A 16,747-nucleotide genomic window follows, 5' to 3' on the forward strand; every position below is an offset into this window, starting at 1 on the left:
TAATAAGAGTAGAGATTCCAGGAGGATAAGGGGAAGGTGAGGGGCAAAAGAGGGAACTGATCATAATGATCTACATATAACCCCCTCCCAGGGGAATGGACAAGAGAAAAGTGGGTGAAGGGAGACAAAAGTCAGTGTAAGACATGAAAAAACAACAATAATGTATAAATTATCAAGAGTTCATGAGGGAAAGGAGGTGGGGGAGGGGGAAATGAGGAGCTGATATCAAGGGCTCAAGTAGAAAAAAAATGCTTTGAAAATGATGATGGCAATATATGTTCAAATGTGCATGACACACTGGATGGATGGACAGATGGTGCTAAGAGCTGTATGAGCCCCAATAAAATGATTTTAAAAGAATCTCCAAACACAGAGCATCCAGTAGTGATGCCAGGAGGGTGCGGGCAGGTGGGGACGACAGGGGGTACCCATCACAATGATCAACATATTATCCCCCTGCCCTAGCAGGACGGACAATAGAAAAGTGGATGAAGGGAGACAGTGGATGATGTAGGATATGAAAATAATAATTTATAATTTATCAAGGATTCCTGAGGGAATGAGGGTGGGGGTAGGGTAAAAAATGAGGAGCTGATATCAAGGGTTCAAGTAGAAAGAAATATTTTGAAAATGATGTCAACATACGTACAAAAGTGCTTGTCACAATTGATGTACGTACAGATTACGAAGAGAGCTGCTAAGCGCCAATAAAGTAGTTTAAAAAAAGAGAGAAAACACCAAAAAAATAAGCAAATACTATGCAGAACAGTTATGACAATTTATGATAACTGAAATGTATTTTGATACTAGGCCACTTTTAAAATGAGCCAAGAATTATCATTCTTTTTAAGAAGCTAGAAACCATCAAAATAACCATCAGTAAGATACACTGAAAACTCCATAGGTGTTGGGTGGGAAGGTGGGGAGAAAAGGGAAAATGAGGAGCTGATACCAAGGGCTCAAGCAGAAAGGAATGTTTTGAAAATGATGGCAACATGTACAAATCTGTTTGATACAATTGATGTATGGATTGTTGTAAGAGCTGTAAAAATCTGTTTTAACAAATAAAGATGGAAACTTACAAAAAAACAATAGATTCTTTTTTCTACTCAATTCTTTTTCCTTTTACTCATTTCTTTTTCCTGCTTTAAATAACAGAAGCACTGACAAAAGGACGTTGCTATTTGTTAAGTGACAGGTTTGATAACATTTGAAGTCAAGCAAAAACTCCACAATAAGAGTAATGAAAGGTGTTTACCAAATCAAATCAAGACAGAATTATTTATTCTGGGACTTAATAATCCCAGTAGGATAGAAGTCTATATTTAAAATAATGGTAACCCAGTCTTGCTCTAGTTTTGAAATTAAAATTAGCATTATGGCAAATTTCCATTGGTCTCCAGGTTATGCAATGTTTCATGCCCTGAATTTTACCAATATTGACTTCTTTATAATTTTTAAACTAAAAATGAAAACAAAACGTAAAATCAGAGATCAGAATCTGGCCTACCCAGACGGTGCGGGTCGTCGTGCCTGTCCTGACCGCAAAGCCTCTCCCAGAGGAGAATTCTCGAGATTCTTAAACTTCTCTTGGCAAGTTTTCACATACGAGAGCTTTCCAGCAAAGTATCCCATGATGCAAGCAACTAATTTGGGGAAGAAAAAACAAGAAGTACAGAAAGTGTGATGACATGATACAATATGCCTCTTTAGACAAAAATATTCCTGAAAGAACATTTTTATTTGTCTTTTTTTATTTTCAAGACACATTGATTAAGTCTTAAAAAGGACACAGGCTAAATAATTCACCCAGTGAGGGACACCATCACACAAGGGGTCCAAGGGTTTACAGAGAAACGTCCATTTAAATAGGACATGGGAGTACAAGGACACTGTCATACATTGGCATACTTGGCAGATCAATACATCATAGTTGCATCCAACACTACAGACATGGGAATGGGATCATGATTATGCTAAACAGAACTTACAAGATTGGTTCCCAAGGGCCTTCTGGCCAAGGCAGTTAGGGTGCTGCTTGCAAGCCTACTCCCTGAGGGAGACACTGCCTCTCCTCCCTGGTCTGGCCAGGGCAGTGGCAGTGATCTACTTTCAAACATACTCTGTCGGAGGGCAAAGCTATTCACGCTGACTTTGAACGGTCAGAATGAACTTGGTGGAGGACAAATCTATGTTGAGAAGCAGAGACAGATACGGGGCTTCAAAAATAAAAGGCTGCTGCATATTTGGTTTTCTCACTCGCTCGCTCGTAACCACTGAATCAATTCTAACACCCTGGATAAGACAGAGTCCAACTACCCCTGCAAAAGAACATTCTTAAATATAGTCTAGTATTTCTTTGGTTTGGAGACTGGTATTTATGGTAAAAGTTCTGCATTACATCAAGCTCATAGTAAATATTCTGTTAATGTACCTCACTTTCCAACAATATGCCAAAATATAGCTGCTAGCATGCAAATTCTAAATCTACAATTACTTCATTACTATAGATAGTAAAGATGCAAAAGGAATAAGGAATCAAAACACTGGAATTCTAGCCTAGCTGTGGGGCTTTTAACTATTTTTCCTGTAAAATCATAACCTATCATTCATTCAGTTATTTTCACAAGATTGTATTAAAACTAGGTTCAAGAAATCTCTAGCAATTATGAAGTTCTAAGTAAATATGGTTATTATCTGTTTCCAATATAAAAGAAGGCAAGCAGAATTAATCACAAAAAACTTGGGTACTCTCAGGGCTACTTATTAGCTTCCTATTAACCATATTACAAAAATTTTGTCAATAAATTTTGCTTCAGTTTCATCTTTAAAATGAACTTTTCAAACACAATTTATCAAATGATCTACACTTTATCTCTACAAAGAGAATTTTTCTTAAATCCTGAATCTTTAAAAAAGAGATCTACTATCTACTAACACTACTAAAACCGGAGGCGGGGAGGAGGCCTCTGTTAAGCACCTACATACTTAATTATCAGCCGAGGTACCTAATTTTATCACAAAAACCGCATTTAAAATGTGCTGAAAAACTTGGTCTATACTCAAGTATATAAGGTAACTTGTGATTCTGATTCCAACAAAATGTGCCCGAATCCAACTTTGTAATCCCATAAGCCTTTTTTTTTTTTTTTCAGTTTCTGGTAAGACTATTTTGGGGTGGGTGGGGAAAGGGGGACACAGCACTCAGTACTTCGTGGCAGCTGCCTTCCTCATGGCCGCCAGCACGTTGCTCGGCTCCTCTCTCTTGCTCTTGGTCCGGATATGTGCGCCCACCAGCTTCCTGATGAACTTCAGTGCCCGCTTGTCCTTGGAGACCTTGAGCAGCTCCATGGCCCTTCGCTCGTAGAGTGCGAAGCCGCACCCCTCCTGGACCGGTCCCGCACAAACTTGGTGAGGGGGCGGCTGTGCTTCAGCTTGCCCCCGCCCCCATTTGTGGTCACCTTGTGGCCCTTGTCGAGGCCCGTGCACAGCCATGGCTGCGGTTCTTCGATGGCTGCCGCGGCAGAAGGCAAGCCTTCCTTTTTAAAATTAAGGGAAACCAGTTCTTTTTATTATTTCCCCATAGTGGTTCTAAAGGCCCCAAACCCAGCCTCTTGCAGCGTAGGACCAAGGGTGGGACCAAGGCAGAGGACCCAGCTCCCACGCGCTGGCCCAAGAGGCTCCCTTCCGCTAGCAGCTGCTCTGCAGAATCCCCTTCGAGTTTGAGTAGGGAGTTTGTACAACATCCAAATCCTCACCATGTCTATTTCACAGGATATGGACGGTAAGCATTGCATACCTAGTCAATTTAATTAAAAGCATAAACAAATGTACTTGTCAATGCATATAACCATGCACCTTTACTGGAGGGACAAGACAAAAAATTAATAAAAACAAATTATTTCACGTAGGTTAAGCAAAGGAACAAAACACCAGCCGTTATTTATCAGACACTGCCAACTAAGGATGCATTGCTATTTCCTACTTACATATAAGTTTAGGGATGGAACCGTACTTGGGATGACTTGAAAGGATTCCTAAAGATAAAAGAAAAAATACTGCTGAGTAACAATATCGTCACAGAACAACACATTTAGGGTAAGGTGTCCCACACATTTAACTCGAATTTTAAGGTTATGCTAAGATTACACAGGAAAATGACAGAACTTGAGAAAAATTAAAAGCTATAATATATATAAATTCAGTACAATTTCCCAAGCAAATCAAAACAACTTTATTAAAAACTGACACGCTTATTAAAAAAAAGGTCAAGACCAGATGAACTGAAGACACATCTCCCACCAAAAATGAATACACAAACAGCCCACAAGCTCAGGAAAAGATGCTCCGCATCGTGAACCACTTTGATGGAGCCCAAGTGCCCCTAGGATTTTATTGAGTTCATCATCCTCATAGGCAATCACCAGGTTTTTCTTCCCTTGAACAACTAAGTGGGTTTGAACTGCCAACCTTTCAGTTAGGAGGCAACCGCACACTGTTTTTCAACCAGGGCTCCTTCACTCACATTTAGGGGAGATGTAAATCAAAACTAAGATATACCACTTCGCCCCCACTAGAACGTCTATGTTTACCCTATGACCCAGTCAATCCCAGAGCTAACCATACAATATGGCTTCAAAAAGTTTATGAAAAATGCAATTTTGTCCACAAACTTCCTAAAGCCCCCTTAAACACCTCAGAGAGGTAAAAGCAGGAACACAACAGAGTCCTTTGTACCAATGTTCTTTGCAGCACAATTCCCATTAGCCAATAGGCAGGAACCAAAATGTCCACCAGCAAATGAATGGATAGACACGTTTTACACACACAGTACAATGGAATATTAGTTAGCCATAAAAAGAAATGACATATTGATACATGCTTAGCAAGGATCAATCTTGCTATAACCATAATGAAAACATTATGTAAATATATGTAAGTGGAGGGTGTGGCCGGGCAGGGAGCCAGGGAATAAATATATATGTATATTAATATATAACAATAGAGATACTGTATAAGCCAACCCAAATATTAGCCGAGGCACATTTTACCACAAAATTTTCATTAAAAAATGTGCTGGAAAACAGAACTTATACTTGAGTATATATGGTATATATATATAAATATATAACATATATTTACATGTTAACTATCAAGATAGCAGATGGACATTGGGCCTCTACTCAAGTCCTCCTTCAATGCAAGAACACTTTCTTCTAATGACCTGGTATTCTGTGATGCTCACCTTCCCAGCACAATCACTAAAGTCAAAATGGGTGCAAACGCAAATGTGGTGAAGAAAGCTGATGATGCCTGGCTATCGCAAGATATAGCATCTGGGGTCTTAAAGGCCTAAAGTTAAACAACTGGCCATTTAGCATGGAAGCAACTCTGTAGATAATTGGACCACCCCTCACACAAGGGTCACAAAGAAGGAACAAACTAGCCAGGGTGCAGTACAGCACCAACAAAACACACAACATTCATCTAGTTCAGTGGTTCTTAATCTTCCTAATGCTGAGACCCTTTAATACAGTTCATGTTGTGGTGACCCTCCAACCATAAAATTAGTTTCATTGCTACTGCATAACTGTAATTTTGCTACCGTTATGAATCAGGCGACCCCTGTGAAAGGGTCGTTTGAACCCCCAAAAGGGGTTCCGACCCACAGGTTGCGAACTACTACTCTAGTTCTGTAAAGCTCCCCCCACACACAATCATGACCCCAGTTCTACAGTACAAACCCAGCTAGACCAAAGCATGTACAATGGCACAGGTAAGAGCTCTTGACATGCGGAATCTAGAACAGAGAAACCCCTCAGGAACAATAATGGGAGTGGCAATTACATGAGGATGGGGAGGTGGGGGGAGGGGAACAGGGGAAAACTGATCGCATGATCAACATATAATCAACCCACCTCACCCTCTAGTGGGGATGAACAGAAACGTAGGTGAAAGGAGACAACGGATGGTCTAAGATATGACAATAATTTATAATTTATCCAGGGATCACAAGGGTGGGATGGTGGGAAGGGTAGGGAAAAAAGAGGAGCTGATACACCAAGGGCTGAAGTAGAAAAAAAATGGTTTGAAAAATGATGATGGCAACATATGTACAAATGTGCTTGATACAATTGATAGATTGTTGTAAGAGCTGTAGGAGCCCCCAATAACGCGATTTCTAAAAAAGGAAAACATTATGCCAAGTAAAAGAAATCAGTTGCCAGAGGACAAACATTCTGATCCCAGTTCAATGAAAAACGCCAATGTAGAGGCCAACGTTTACACCAAGGGTAGGAGGCAAGGGGGAAAGGGGACTGTCATGGAGTGAGCAGTGCGTTTCTGCTAATAGTAGTGGGAGAATTTGGAAATGAGTAACGGTGAATGGCTACATAACATGAAAAGCAAAATCACTGTCACTGAATTATACAAGTAAAAATTGTTTACTAAGCAAAAACCAACATGAAAGGCTTTCAGTAAATACTAGAATATAGGGATACTCTGACACGGACACCAATGACTTTAAAAGGTAGGATATGAAGAGTACGTTCAAGAAATGTGGCTTCACATGGGAGGCAGCTGGGAGAGGTGAGAAAGGATTTTTCTTTTTGTTCTGAAGGTAGAAGCTGACGTGTTTAAATGTTTTGATAAGAGAATGAGTAGGGAGAGGACAGTTAAGCACTACTGAATATGCACTGTGGATGAAAACATAGAAAACACTAGTTATCTTGTCTAAATTTGTCTTGGTGAATTTCTGAATTCCCTTTCCTGATGTCTTCAAGGAGCCCTGGTGGGGTAGTGGCTACACACTGGTCGGCTAACTAAAAGGTGAACTGTTCAAATCCACTCCCTGGGAAACAGATGAGGCTTTTACTCTCCCACAGAGTTACAGGGGCAATACTACCATGCCCTATAGGGTCACATGCGTCACAAGGGACTGGATGGCAGCTGAGTTTTATTTGAAAGTCTTTTTCAAAACAGTGAAAAATGATTGCTGGTTCCAGCTTACCTATTGAATGGGGTTTTCACTCTGCCTTGAATGATTTTGCTAAATGTGTTACTTAAGTTTGAGGAACAAAGACGCTTAAAGGGGCAAGATCAGGGCTATGGGATGGATATGGCAAGACTTCCTAATGAAATTGTTGTAGGGCATTTTCTACATTTAAAACAATACGTGCACTACAGTAATAATTCTTGTGTAAATTTCCTGCTTATCAATGCGGGTTTAAATGTTCCTAAAACCATTAGCTGTGTACATCTGGGATCTTTAATAAAATCTGTCAAGATTCCCCCTTTGGAGCTTCCAGGTCACCATAACCTTCTGAGCTGAGCTCTGCCGGGAATTTAGCTGGCTTGGCAGATCCTCTTGGAAGCCACATTTTGAATGGACTGCACTCTGGAACACTCTTCCCTTACAAGACTGATCCATCAGTTCTTTGAGCTGTCTGACTCTAGGCAACTTTTGGAACCCCTCCAGATGAAAGCTTGCTGAGACCCAGATACTCGTGTAAAGAGCGCGGAATGATGGGAGATCCCAACCAGAGTTGTAGCGCCAATGATAGTCCTGCAGTCTTCTTCCCCCATTCTGAGCTTCAGCCGTCACTTCACTCGGGGAGGTTGACGGTCTTCCCGCTCTTGGCTCATCTGTGAAGTCTCATTGACTTTGCTTAAAATGCTTGCTGCATCTAAAAAAAATACCTTTCCCCACAAACTTTTTGCAACATTTCAGTGACCTGGGAAGACAGCCATTTTTGTTTTGTTAAACACTTGATATTAGCTGTGATCTCAAAATTGTTTTACTCCCATGATGCAAAAGTATCTCTCTTTTAATGCCACCTTAACAAAACTAAGACAAGTCAATTATGAGAGTATTTGTTTGCAACCATCCACTGATCAGAGACATGTTTAAACAGGTTTTACCTTGAATAAATGTGTGCATGGATGAACTAAAACCTTAATGGGAATACTTTCTCATTGACCCTAGTACTTCACATGGTCTCTTCTAGCCACAGTGTTTCTGACTCCCATACAACTGCTTGGGTGCAAATAAGGTACTATGACTCATCAAACCGATTGAATCGTGCTGCTGATGCAAATAAGGTGCAAAGAACTGTGGAAGTTGGACTCAGCAAATACAAGTATATGGAACCCTTAACAAGATGGGTCAGTGTTGCCATCCTGCTACTTAGACGTGGAAGAGAGTGAGGAACGGTTAACAGGGAGACAGTGAGAGAACAGGGCCACAATAGAAACAGTAAGAGCAGGGTGAGACAGCAGGGCCTGTGATGGCGACAGTGGGCTTGCCAACCAGGGAGCTTAGAGCTGGACATTTTGCCCAAGAGGATCCAAGCAGAACCCAGCAGCTAAGGGCAAGAAAAAGCCCTCCTAATTAAGAATTATATTTTGAATCATTCTATTATTTCTTAGTTGTTCCTGACGGAGGTAGTTATTTTATTGGGCCAACCTGGCCAATAAACACATGTGGGGTTAATTGAAGGGTAGAGGGATAAATGGCTTGAGCAGCACTGGGTTGGGATGATTTTTTGGTGCGCACTTAACCTTTATATAAAACTCTCTCTTATCCATGAGTTTCTGTGGATCTGTTTCTCTAAAGTTCCCAGACTAACACACTGACCCTAAAGTGTATTCTGTTCTATAATAAATCACTCAACTGTTGAGTATGACTTACGAGTTCTGTGTGATTTTGTAGTGAATTAAAAAAACCACAGACCTGGGACGAGGAGTATAGCTGATATTCAAGATAACAGAAAAGGATGGCAGACTGGAAATGGTAGGACATTGAGGAACCCTTTAGTCTGTGCCTCATAGGAAGCAGTTTAATAGTGATCTTTATACAAGAAATTCTTCATTTAGATATTTTAACTAAACCTAACTCTACACATGAATGTTGTACTATAAATATATAAGCCAAAAGATTATGAAACAAAATCTCTCCAGAGAATTATTAAAAGTAGATTACCTGCCGGATTCTTGAAATGCTAATTTTTTACTTAATGTCACATTGGTCGTTTGGCGAGCTGTGGATTGCTGAAGTAGCACACAGAATTAACTGGAATTTGCTAAGGCAGATTCTCAGAGTCACCTCAAAGATTCCAATTCAGCAGGCCTGGCATGAGGCTTCTAAACCTAGATTCCGAGTAAGGTCCTAAATGACAGTGACACTGCTGGTCCACCTAGAAGATATTTGCCCTCGACCTCCCTGCTAGCCATCCTCTGGTTTTTAATTTCTTGTTTTTCTGTTAATGTTCCTATAGTGCAGGAAGACATTAAATCTGGGAAGCGAGATACAAAGTCAGCAGACCTAACGACGGAACTCTTATAGTATTGTAAAAATTCATCAGTGACTATGTTTAATTCATTTATTTTATCAAAAATGAACAAACAGGAAAAGGGCATATAGTCATGATGATATCAAAGTAATAAATATATTTAAAGTTTAAATATTTACCTTTACTAATTAATCCTTGAGTTATCAACATACTTGTTGCAGCCAAAGGCACAGCTGTAAAAGACAAGCAAATTGTTACTATCAATAAAAAGAAAATATTTTACCTGAATTCATTAGGGGGGAAAAAATTACCAGTAAACTGTCTAAAAAATGTCACAAAATTAAGATCACCAAGAGATATTTCCACTTTTAAAAGTTGTATGGTCGTCGTTAAGAAAAATAAAAGCAAAAAAAATTGTTTTAAAGAAAAAGAAAAGCAGCATTTAAGCTATTTTAAAATATTAATCAACTTAATCCAAGAACCAACTTAAGTCTCTATCTCCAAAACTAATACCATCAATTGAGACAATCATCAAACAGTAAAAAATCATCATCTATTTAAAAAAAAAAAAGTCAACTATACGAACCAAACGATCAAGATTTTCCCTAAAGTAAGAGGGGCTTGGGGAGTGGAATAAGTAGGAAAGTTAGAAGACTAGGAACAGACGAACCAGGACATAAGTAATGAGAATACTCACACATTGTAAAATGTACACAATATCAGGGAACCATAAAACTGTCCGACAGGAACTTAATTTACTATGCGAATTTACACCCAAAACATCAGAAAGTATTAGAATTAAAAAGAGAACATAGTAAGCACTGATCAAAAGCTGCTCTCGAGAAAGGAGGAAAACAGAATGACACGAGGCAAGCAGTAAATTATAACCTAGAGTCCCTACTGCATGCAGCATAAGTGTCTCACACGCATGATCTCATTTATTTTATATCTCTAAGGCAGGTCATGTGGTTGTCGTCCTCCTTTAAAGGAAGGGCAGAGATGTTAAGTAACGTGTGCAAGGACACACAGCTAGTCCAATTGCAAGTCCAGGACTCTAACAATCTGTCTCCTACTGGAGCTGAAATTTAAGCCCCATGCTGAACCTAAATATGAGATACATGCGTGCACAATCATTTGGTGGTATAGCAAAGAATTGAAAAACGTGTAAACATCGTTTGTTCTTATAAACCAATAAACTGTAAGACGACATAAAATTAGATCCACATATGCATTATCATTTAAGTGAAAATTCTAAAGTTCATTATCATAACCTCACAGTGCTTTCTAATTTACATACAGCTTATGGATCACTAGACACCCACACCATCCAAGAGAATTTTCTGTGATGAACATATTCTGTATCTCGGATTTCCAATTAGGTCTGGTGCAGAAGAGTCACCAAACAGCACCTGGGTGACAAATGATTTGTGCTAAGTACCCTAAAACCTGCCGGTGCAAACCCACCACCAGCACAAGAAAAGGTGTGGTGAGATGCTTCTCTGTAGATGACAGGCATGAAAATCGTGGGCGTCTCCTCTGGAAGCAGCTGTACCAGTAGCACCTGAGATTCCCACGAGTCAAAAGCAACTCAATGTCAACAGGTTTTGGCTAATAGTCAACATAGCTTGTCTGAGAGTGCTATTCTTAGAAAGTCCTGGAAGCAAGGTTGATCCACAGCTGGCACCTGAGGACCAACTGTATATACTCGAGTATAAGCCGACCCAAATATCAGCGAGGCACCTAATTTTACCACAAAAACTGCATAAAAATGTGCTGAAAAACTCGGTTTACACACGAGTATATACGGTAATAGCTGCGTATACTGACATAAAATTTCTTCTACATGGTAAAGCGACTCATGATACCTAAACTGGTGATAGAAATTTGGTTTATGTTGAACATCTGCTTTCTGAGAGAGAATTTTGGTATGTGCTACATGGCCCAATCTAGGACCAAGCCCACAGCCATCAAATTGATTCTGACTCACAGAGACTATCGGGCAGAGGACAACCACCTCTTTGGATTTCCAACTGCAAATCTCCTGCAAAGCAGCTCCTACAACCTGGCAGTTAGCAGTCCAGCTTGTTACGATCACACCTTACATGACATGACTCGACCAATCAACCACTTGCCATGGAGGAGATGTGGACTCACAGCACCCCTCCAGGGCAGGGCTGAGCTGGAGCTGCCCGTGAGCTTCTGAGACGGACTCTTTATGGGACTGGACTACACGACTAGCCCCCAATAAAAGTCTTGAGAGCTGATCCCTTAGGGAGTTTCCCTGGGAGCTATCACTTCACACACGTTGCAGTAACTTGCTGCTGGAGGAGCTAGGCAGATCCTATCTGACTACCCCGCTGGAAAGGACTCCTGGAAGCTGGCAGCACGTTCCTCTGGACTTCACCCCAGGTGCTTTTGCAGATTTTGCTTTGCATCCTTTCACTGAAACAAATGTTAGCCATTAGTATAACTACATGCCCAGCTCTCTGAATCTTCCTACTGAATCATCAACACAAAGAGTGGTTTTAGAACCACTCACCCCAGCTAAGCTCCTGCCTCCAGTTGGCTCTTGAGCACTTGAAATGTGGCCAGAGCAGCTGAGGAATTGCATTTTTAATTTCAATACCTACCTGTGGCTGGTGGCTTCCACAATGGACAATACAGCTCCAGATCAGGGGCGAGCAAACACACTAAGGGGCTTCAAAAAGTTTACGGCAAAATGGGATTAAAAGATCACGGAAACGTTCCATGAACTTTTTAAAGCTCTTGTAAAGCTTTAAAGTGTGTACAAAACCCTGCCCGATCCTGGGACATCCTCACAATCCTCCTAATGCTTGAACCCACTGTTGCAGCCATTGTGTCGATCCATCTCGTGTCATCGTTTCAGGTACGAGAGGTCAAATGATGTTGGTTAGAAAACTTCACTTACATCTGAACCAGAAGCTCTCATCATTGCATTCTGCAAAGACCCTTCTCTCTTCCTCTGTTGGAATGTAATCCGCCCCTATGTCTATTCAACGAAAAAAAACAAAAGCATTAAAACACGCAGTTAAAAAAAGTCTGTCTAAAATAATATTTAAGAGTAAAGAGTATCAAAACACACCTGATATTTTATCAAGTAATGCTTTTATCAAGCTTTATCAAGTTTATCAAGAAACAAATGGCTTATAAGCTATTTACAGACTGCTTCAAAGACAAGTGGGCACTACTGAGGGTGGCTAACAGTGGGTACATCCAGTGCAGGGGGCTGGTGCAAAATACAATGTGAGGCCTCTTGTCCAAACATTATTATGACTTTCAAGGTGGTAACAGCTCAGCACGATCCAAGCACAGACCTCTACACAGGCTGCCCAACCATGAAGCTATCTATCCCTGACACTACCACTCCAGGCAGTGCAAAGTACTGTGCATATAAAATATTTATAGCAATCCTACACGGAAAAGAGGACATTTGGGAATACACCCTCTGGCCATATAGGGCTGGCAGGATGTACCCCAGGAGATATACTCGACGGCTTCAAAAGTTCACGGAAAAACTCCATTATCCTTGAATTTCACTTTTCCACAAACTTCCCGAAGCCCTCAGTATTTTCACAGGCTGCAAATATATCGATGTACATCGCAGAGTGGTCAGGGGCCACAGGCATGAAAACCTCTTTCTGGCCAATCCCCAAACAGATCCTAGGGCCGAGATGCTGGCCTTCAGGACTAGGGATCATGATCTCAGGAAGCACACACATCAAGTGGTATAACATCATCCATGCAATGTTCTAAATCCTATTTCAATGGATAGCAACTAGGGCCTATGAGTTTCAATGGATAGCAACTAGGGCTTATGAGTTGCCATCTAAGAACCAGGGGTCTCTTTTTACCTAGAGGGGAAAAAAAGTGAAGTAAAGCAAAAACTCAAGAAAACCCTTAGTCCAAAGGGCTAATGGACCACATCAACCACAGCCTACACTAAAGTGACACCAGAAAAACTACACAGTGCCATCACTAACAACACTGAACCAAATCACGAAGATAATGGAGAGTTGGAGAAAAAGGTAGAACAAAATCCAAACTCTTAAAAATGACCAAACTTCCTGGCCTTATAGAGTGGTGGAAGTTCCAAGACTATGGTCCTTAGATGCCCTTCTAACTTGGCACTGACAGCACTTCAAGATCACCTTTGAACCACAAAGATACCTGGGAGGAATATATGTGTTCCTCGGGACAAACAGCCACTGGAGACCAACAGGACACATTTGTCCAAAAGTAAAGAAAACAGGAAGGGGCAGGAAATTGGTCAACTGGAAACGGGGAACCCAAGAAATGGAGACTGCTGAGATGGTGTAGGATTGCAATCAGCAATCAGTGTCAGAGAACAATCTGTATAAACTGCAAAATGGGAAACTTAACTTGTTTTGTAAACTTGCATCTAAACCACCACCACCACCAGCGCACCCCCTCACCCCCACCAACAGTTTTAATTATAAAACCATACTTACGTGGAATTGGTCTTGGAACATCTGGATTCTGCTCTCGAAAATCGGCCCTTCCATTCATCTTCCCTGCATCAAAAACATTTACATTACAGATAATCATGAGAGGTCAACAGAGTATCTATGATACAGTAGAAATACTATCTATGTGGTAATCAACCAAATATTTACTACTACATCTTAGGGACTTGACCTAATAAAAAGTTACCTAAGTTAGTTACCTTATTAATAAATTTGGAACTGATTATTCATGTTAGCTCTCTTAAATGAAAATAAACATTATATGCTTCCTAAGTATTTGTCAGGGATTTAAATATCCCATTAAGAGATAAAAGGCTCCCTAACACTGGTTTACTTCATATTATTCTATATATTGGTCTTTTCATAAATCTTTGTCCAATAATTTCCAAAATCAGAAGAGTAAGTCATCTCAAAAGCCATTTGGGGGCTTCCAGAGGCTTCCATTTTTAAAAACCAAACATTGTCATTGTTATAAAAGAAAAAGAATTCACGATGGCCATCAAGTCCATTCTGACTCACGGTGACACTAAGGGCAGGCAGGGTCCAAGTGTCCCTGTAGGTTCCTGACGCTGGAAAGCTTGCAAGAGTAGAAAGCCTCCACGTTCACCCTGGAGTGGCCGAAGGGTTTGAGCCGTTGCCCTTGTACCCATTCAGCAGCCCAAGTCCCCAGCCACACCTGGGCTGGGCTGTTGTTGGGTGCGTACAAGTAAGACCCCATCACAGAGTAATCCTGTACCACATCCTGAGCCGTTCTCACAAGAGCCGGCATGTTTTAACCCACTGTGACGGCACTCCATGTCAATGGCTCCTCCGTTTTCTTCACGCACCCACGTACCAGGTTCTCCAGGGAATGGTCCCTCCTGATAACATGGCCACGGTCAGCAAGAATTCCTCTGCCAACCTTGAACCAGTTATTAGGATACACAGGCAACCTCTCCCAGAAAATAGTCCTCCAAAATCCTTGTGGGTAAATCTAACAGCAAAGTCTGTATCTTCCAAATTCCTCCTCCTCTCCAAGCAGAGGCTGATTCTAATAGATAGGCATTTTGGTGGTGCGGTGCTTAAAGCACAAAGGGGATATAGTTTTGGGTGGTTTTTTTTTTCTCCATCCAGCATTTCAGGAATAACTCCACCTCCCCCAAGTATGATTCTTTTTACCCACACGTAGGGATATGTCATCAACAAATCACATAACAGTTGATTTCTGCGTTCACAAAGAATTATGAGTCCCGGTTTTTTAATTGCATGACAAGGGAAATAACAAGCACACAATAGAATCGTAATTAGGCAGTTCCATGATTTATTTATTCAATAGGCCATCCCTGCGGGCCCCAAAGGGCCCAGCCCCGTAAGTGGAGGAAAAGGAACAAAGGCTGGATTACATGCACTTGGCGGGCTGCTGAATCAACGGAGCTCCCAGGGCAACGCAAGAGAACGAAACCCAGCATACCAGAAACTCCCGCGAGACCATCAGGGCTGACAAGGCCCCTTGACCCAACACGATCTGAACCTCTTCTTTTCAAAGGGAAATTCGCGGCCAATTCTCGCCCGTTCCCGCATGCCACCCTCGCCCGGGCCCACCTCCCCCGCTCCTCTAAGGGCCCACCTGCCATGGCTGCGCACGCCGTGCCCAATCCCTCGCCGCCGAGCCCCCCGCGCACCCCCCCGGGAACACGCCCGCGTGCCCCACCCGCAGTCAACGGTCCCCGGAGCCCCGGCGCCGCAGGGGCACCCCTCCGCAGGAGGGAAGATGGCGCCGGTGCGGGGTGGCTGCAGAGGTCGGGAGTGGGCAGAGGGGGGCTGCCAGCGTCATCTCACCCACCTCCCAAGGACAGCGACGAGCGACGCGAGGGCGAGCACCGTCGGACCGGGCGCAGGGGCCGGGAACGAGTCGAGACGAGGCCGAGGGGGGCGGGGAGCGCGCGCGCACCTCGAGGTGCACGGGAGGGCGCGGGCGGGCGTAAAGCACAGAGCTACACGGTCCAAAAGTCACCCCGAAACGAGCGCAAAATGACCGCGACCCGGAAGCACTGTTCATTCGCGGCCGGATGTGACGTCAGGCCTCCAAACGGACCTGCGCCCACTCGGCTCGACCTCCTCCTCTGGGTCCTGGGCCTGGGCTATTAACGAGCGGCTCTGCGGCTGCGCAGGTGCCCGCCGAGGCCCGGGAGCCCCGCCCACTCCGCCGAGGCCCGGGAGCCCCGCCCACTCCGCCGAGGCCCGGGAGCCCCGCCCACCTCCTCTCGAAGCACCCGCAAGGTCTTCCTGTTAGGCCGTTGTGACGCACCTCCTTGATGTTTGCGAGTTGCACTGACAAACCTGTGAACACTTTTTCTCTCTGTTACACGTGACCGGCGGTTCTGTATTTCTGTTTTTAGCCCCTATGTATTAATACGTTTCATTATTTTAGCCTGTTTTTTAAGTCAGTTCTGACTCATAGCGACCGTATAGGAGAGAAGTGCACCTGTGATTTTGCAAGGCTATAAATATTGCTCTCGTGGAGCGGCAGGTGGTTTCGATCTACAATGAGTGAGTTGCTCAACTTGTAATCCAATAGGCCACAAGGGCGAGCGAGCTCCTTTGGGCTAAATATTATAATTAAGCATGCACACGTGCTTACCTGCAGACTAGTGTGAATCTACTTAAGATAACAGCATTAGAACCTCAGCTACTTTACCTCTCTGAGCCTCAGGTTTTTCTCCGCAGTAACAGAGAAGCAGTAATAGCTGCTTCATAAGACTGAGATTAAAACCCATTTATAAAAGAGGCTGTAAACACTCAGCTGTCGTCTTTTATAATGGGTGCATGCATCTACTGTCAATGTGGGGCTTCTGACTTACCATCACAACATCAAACGCTCGAATATGCCATCATTTCCCTAGTATCTCAGTGAATCAGGAGTCCTGGGAGGCTACGCACTCAGCTGCTAATTGAAAGGCCTGGGGTCAAAAC

The 16,747-nt window shown here is 42.6% G+C and overlaps 1 protein-coding gene across 3 annotated transcripts in view; it reads right to left on the reverse strand.

Annotated features, from left to right (window-relative positions):
- Window positions 1–15,836, reverse strand: part of OCIAD1 (OCIA domain containing 1) — a 29,050-nt gene extending 13,214 nt beyond the window's left edge. Inside the window, exons 1-6 of one of the 3 annotated variants that reach the window (XM_075544361.1) lie at window positions 15,618–15,836; window positions 13,781–13,843; window positions 12,220–12,300; window positions 9,470–9,523; window positions 3,990–4,037; window positions 1,511–1,646 (exon numbers count right to left, since the gene is read on the reverse strand). In XM_075544361.1, coding sequence (XP_075400476.1) covers window positions 1,511–1,646; window positions 3,990–4,037; window positions 9,470–9,523; window positions 12,220–12,300; window positions 13,781–13,838 — 377 coding nt within the window. In that variant the 5' untranslated portion in view covers window positions 13,839–13,843; window positions 15,618–15,836. Of the gene's footprint in view, window positions 1–1,510; window positions 1,647–3,989; window positions 4,038–9,469; window positions 9,524–12,219; window positions 12,301–13,780; window positions 13,844–15,401; window positions 15,424–15,617 lie in introns of those variants that run through there. The other 2 variants (XM_075544362.1, XM_075544360.1) reach the window with 2 other exon arrangements.
- Window positions 15,837–16,747: the final 911 nt, after the last annotated feature.

This window comes from Tenrec ecaudatus, chromosome 3, assembly GCF_050624435.1.
Source record: "Tenrec ecaudatus isolate mTenEca1 chromosome 3, mTenEca1.hap1, whole genome shotgun sequence".
In the NCBI taxonomy this organism is placed as follows: Eukaryota; Metazoa; Chordata; class Mammalia; order Afrosoricida; family Tenrecidae; genus Tenrec; species Tenrec ecaudatus.